The 3,616-nt window shown below is 39.6% G+C and overlaps 1 protein-coding gene across 8 annotated transcripts in view; it reads left to right on the top strand.

Annotated features, from left to right (window-relative positions):
- The window catches only part of Gapvd1 (GTPase activating protein and VPS9 domains 1), an 81,036-nt gene that overhangs the window by 50,361 nt on the left and 27,059 nt on the right, over positions 1-3,616 (top strand). For all 8 annotated transcript variants that reach the window (XM_026777308.1, XM_005346008.3, XM_013345944.2 and 5 more), the window contains 2 exons: positions 1,197-1,331; positions 1,865-1,984. In XM_026777308.1, coding sequence (XP_026633109.1) covers positions 1,197-1,331; positions 1,865-1,984 — 255 coding nt within the window. The remainder of the gene's footprint in view (positions 1-1,196; positions 1,332-1,864; positions 1,985-3,616) is intronic.

Genomic DNA, 3,616 nt, shown 5'->3' on the forward strand with positions numbered 1-3,616 from the left:
CCCTCTTCTGGCCTGCGGACATGCACACAGACAGAATATTGTATACATAATAAATAAATAAATATTAAAAAAAAAAGCCAGTAGATAAATAATTAAGTAAAGAAGTTTTTTGGGTTTGTTTGTTTTCTTTTCTTTCTTTTTGGGGATGGTTTAAGGCAGGATCTTTCCATATATCTTGGACTTTTCTTGGAACTCACTATGTATATCAGGCTGGCCTCAAACTCCCAGAAATCCACTTGCCTCCGTTCTCAGTGCTAAAATCAGTGGTGTCTGCCATCATGCCCATCTTAAAGTACTCTTTAAAAATACTTATTTATTTACTGTTTATTCATCCATCCATCCATTTATTTATTTACTTACTTACTATACAGTGTTCTGTCTGCACAGCAGGAAAGGGCGCCAGATCTCATTACAGATGGTTGTGAACTACCATGTGGTTGCTAGGAATTGAACTCAGGACCTTTGGAAGAAGGAGCTAGTGCTCTTAATCTCTGAGCCATCTCTCCAGCTCAAATGTAGTTTTGGGCTTTGTGATGAGCTCAATTTTTTTTCTTAGATTTATCTACTTATGTATTTTACATACGTAAATGCTTTGTCTTCATGCACACCAGAAGAGGGCATTGATCCCATTGCAGATGGTTGTGAGCCACCGTGTAAGTGCTGGGAATTGAACTCCAGAACCTCTGGAAGAGGAGCTGGTGCCCTTAACTGCTGAGCCATCTCTCCAGCCCTTTTGAAAGCGCTTTTGAAAACATTAAAATTTAGACAGATCAGTGCAACACTAAGCTATTCTGTACCTTCTAATACTGTTTTCATGTTAACCAAGAATGTATTTTGGCTACTGTGTGTGTGTGCTTTTAATCCCAGCACTCAGGAGGCAGAGAGGCAGGCCTGGTGTACAGAGTCAGTTCTAGCACAGGCTTCAAAGCTAAAAGCTACACAGAGAAACCCTGTCTTTAAAAACTTACATATGTTTTGTTTTTCTTTCTTTCTTTTTTTATAGAGGTTAACTTCTGGACAGAACAAACTGATTTATATCAGAAGAAAGTCATAACCTTGCCTTTTTGCAACCCTGATCTAACTAGCTCTGCTAAGTAGCTTAGACTTAACCTTGAGAGCTTGTTTGTCCGAGTCACAAAAGCTGAACTTGCCATGCTCACTGAATTACTAGGTGACTCTTCCTGTCTTCTGTTCAGAGGCTCCAGACTTAAAGCAGGAGGAGCGGCTCCAAGAGCTTGAGAGCTGTTCTGGCCTGGGCAGCACGTCTGATGATACGGATGTCAGGGAGGTCAGTTCCCGCCCCAGCACACCAGGCCTCAGTGTTGTGTCCGGTATGTCTGTCTTGTTTTAAGGACTAGGAATTTGAAGGCATCCTCTATTTTCTATTTATAAAGTGTTACCAAAGAGATAGTGGGTTTCATCATTGTTGTTTCATGGTATGGTACTAGCTGTGGATCCCAGGCTGGGCATGAAGGTCATGCTCCTTCACTGCATCTCCATCCCCAAGAGAGATGTTTGACTTGAGAGTTTAGTCATCTCCATCATCATCCTTCATGATCTTTGAGAACTTAATGTGTGGCTTTTACAGCCTGTGGAAACTATTGATGATCTTCTACAATTCTTGATATTGTTGGTAGCTTCTGCTACAATATTTAGGTATAACACGGTAATTCTGATAATGTATAAAGTAAGATGAATGTATTTGAATGACAGTATGATAAATTCACAGTACTCAGCAACACACATGTATAGAACTGGCATATATAAAGTTTGAGAAAGAATTTCTCCAAACTTCATATAAATTTGTGTAACTACTCTATTCTTGTAGTTTATTTACTTACTTAATTTTGCTATATTTTCAAAGGTATAAGTGCTACATCAGAGGATATTCCCAATAAGATTGAAGACCTGAGGTCTGAGTGCAGCTCTGATTTTGGGGGTAAAGATTCTGTAACTAGTCCAGACATGGATGACATAGCCCATGGTAAGTAGTGGAAGACAGAACGGCTTTTTAAAATGATTATATCAGGGGGCTGGAGATATGGCTCAGTGGTTAAGAGCACTGGCTGCTCTTCCAGAGGTCCTGAGTTCAATTCCCAGCAACCACATGGTGGCTCACAACCATCTGTAATGAGATCTGGTGCCCTCTTCTGGCGTGCAGGAATACATGGAGGCAGGATATTGTATACATAATAAATATATAAATAAATCTTTAAAAAAAAATAAAAAAAAATAATAAAATGATTATATCATAACCTTCCGTGGTGATAATCCTAGCACTCAGGAGGTGGAGGCAGGTGGATCTTTATGAGTTTGAGACTTGCCTGCTCTACATAATGAGAATCTGTCTCAAAAACACCAAAGTGGGCCTGGGGAGATGTCTCTGCAGTTAAGAGCACTGACTGCCTTTTCAGAGGTGTTAGGGGGCCAGTGTTAACAAAAATACTTTCTCCAGAGTAGAGGCATGGGAATTTAGAAATATAGTGAAGAATATGAAGATCTGAATGAAAATGGAGAAACAGAAACATATAGGATAGTATCAGGAAGGAAATTTTCAGTGGGTATTGAAAATTCAACCGCGTTTAATTTCCAACTGTTTAAAATATCCCTGACTCCAAAAGGTAGGAGTAAGACAAAAGACTGCATTAACATGATACAAGGAAATGAACTGACCAGTTGAAGATCTCAGGCTACATCCATAGTTAAATATTCTGTTACTAGAACAAAACAAGTCACCAGGTCACGCTTGCGCCCTAGACCAAAATACTCTGTAAGCAAACCATTCCCTGGGTGGAATCCCAAGTATCTCCATAAAGGAAACTGGAACTTAGTTGGACCCTTAGGCTCTTGTTTGAGGTAGGAACAGATCTACTTCTTTATTCCTGGAGCCCAAGAACTGGCCATTAGCCACAGCTGTTGACAATAACCTTAAGAGAGCAGAACTCTCTGCCCAACACCTAGGTGGGGCCTTTTTGAGGTAAATTCAAGACAGCTATGCAAGGAACTAGAGGCAAAAGGAACTCTCTGACTTTGGCCAACTTGGAAACTCACCGAGGAGCTAGACCCTTAGTACCCACATGGTGGCTCACAACTGTGTCTAGCTCCAGGGCCAAGAAGGTCCAATGTCCTCTTCTGGCCTCCGTGGATACTGCATGCACACACAGGCATACACACAAGATAAAACTAAATATAAAAAAACCCAACAAACAGTAACAACAAAGGCCATATACTGTTAATATTTCATCGATTAGTATAACTCTCAGGCATAACTCATCAATGTGTACTTTAAATGTTCATATTCTAAATCTGAAGTAAGGAAATCTATGAATGAAGAAAGTTTTATTCTCTGTATATTAATCTGTTTTAATATTTAACACTTCTAGTCGTGTTAAGATGTGCATAGGGGTTTCTTTTTGGCAGTGGGGGCTCTGTAACCTAAAATAGTACATTTAGAAGTTAGTGTTTTTAAAATCAAGTCATCTGCTGAAAGCAATGTTTATACTTTCAAAATTCACAGTTCTTTTTTTTTTTTTTTTTTTGGTTTTTCGAGACAGAGTTTCTCTGTGGTTTTGGAGCCTGTCCTGGAACTAGCTCTTGTAGACCAGGCTGGTCTCGA

This window comes from Microtus ochrogaster, chromosome 4 (genome assembly GCF_000317375.1).
Source record: "Microtus ochrogaster isolate Prairie Vole_2 chromosome 4, MicOch1.0, whole genome shotgun sequence".
Taxonomy (NCBI): Eukaryota; Metazoa; Chordata; class Mammalia; order Rodentia; family Cricetidae; genus Microtus; species Microtus ochrogaster.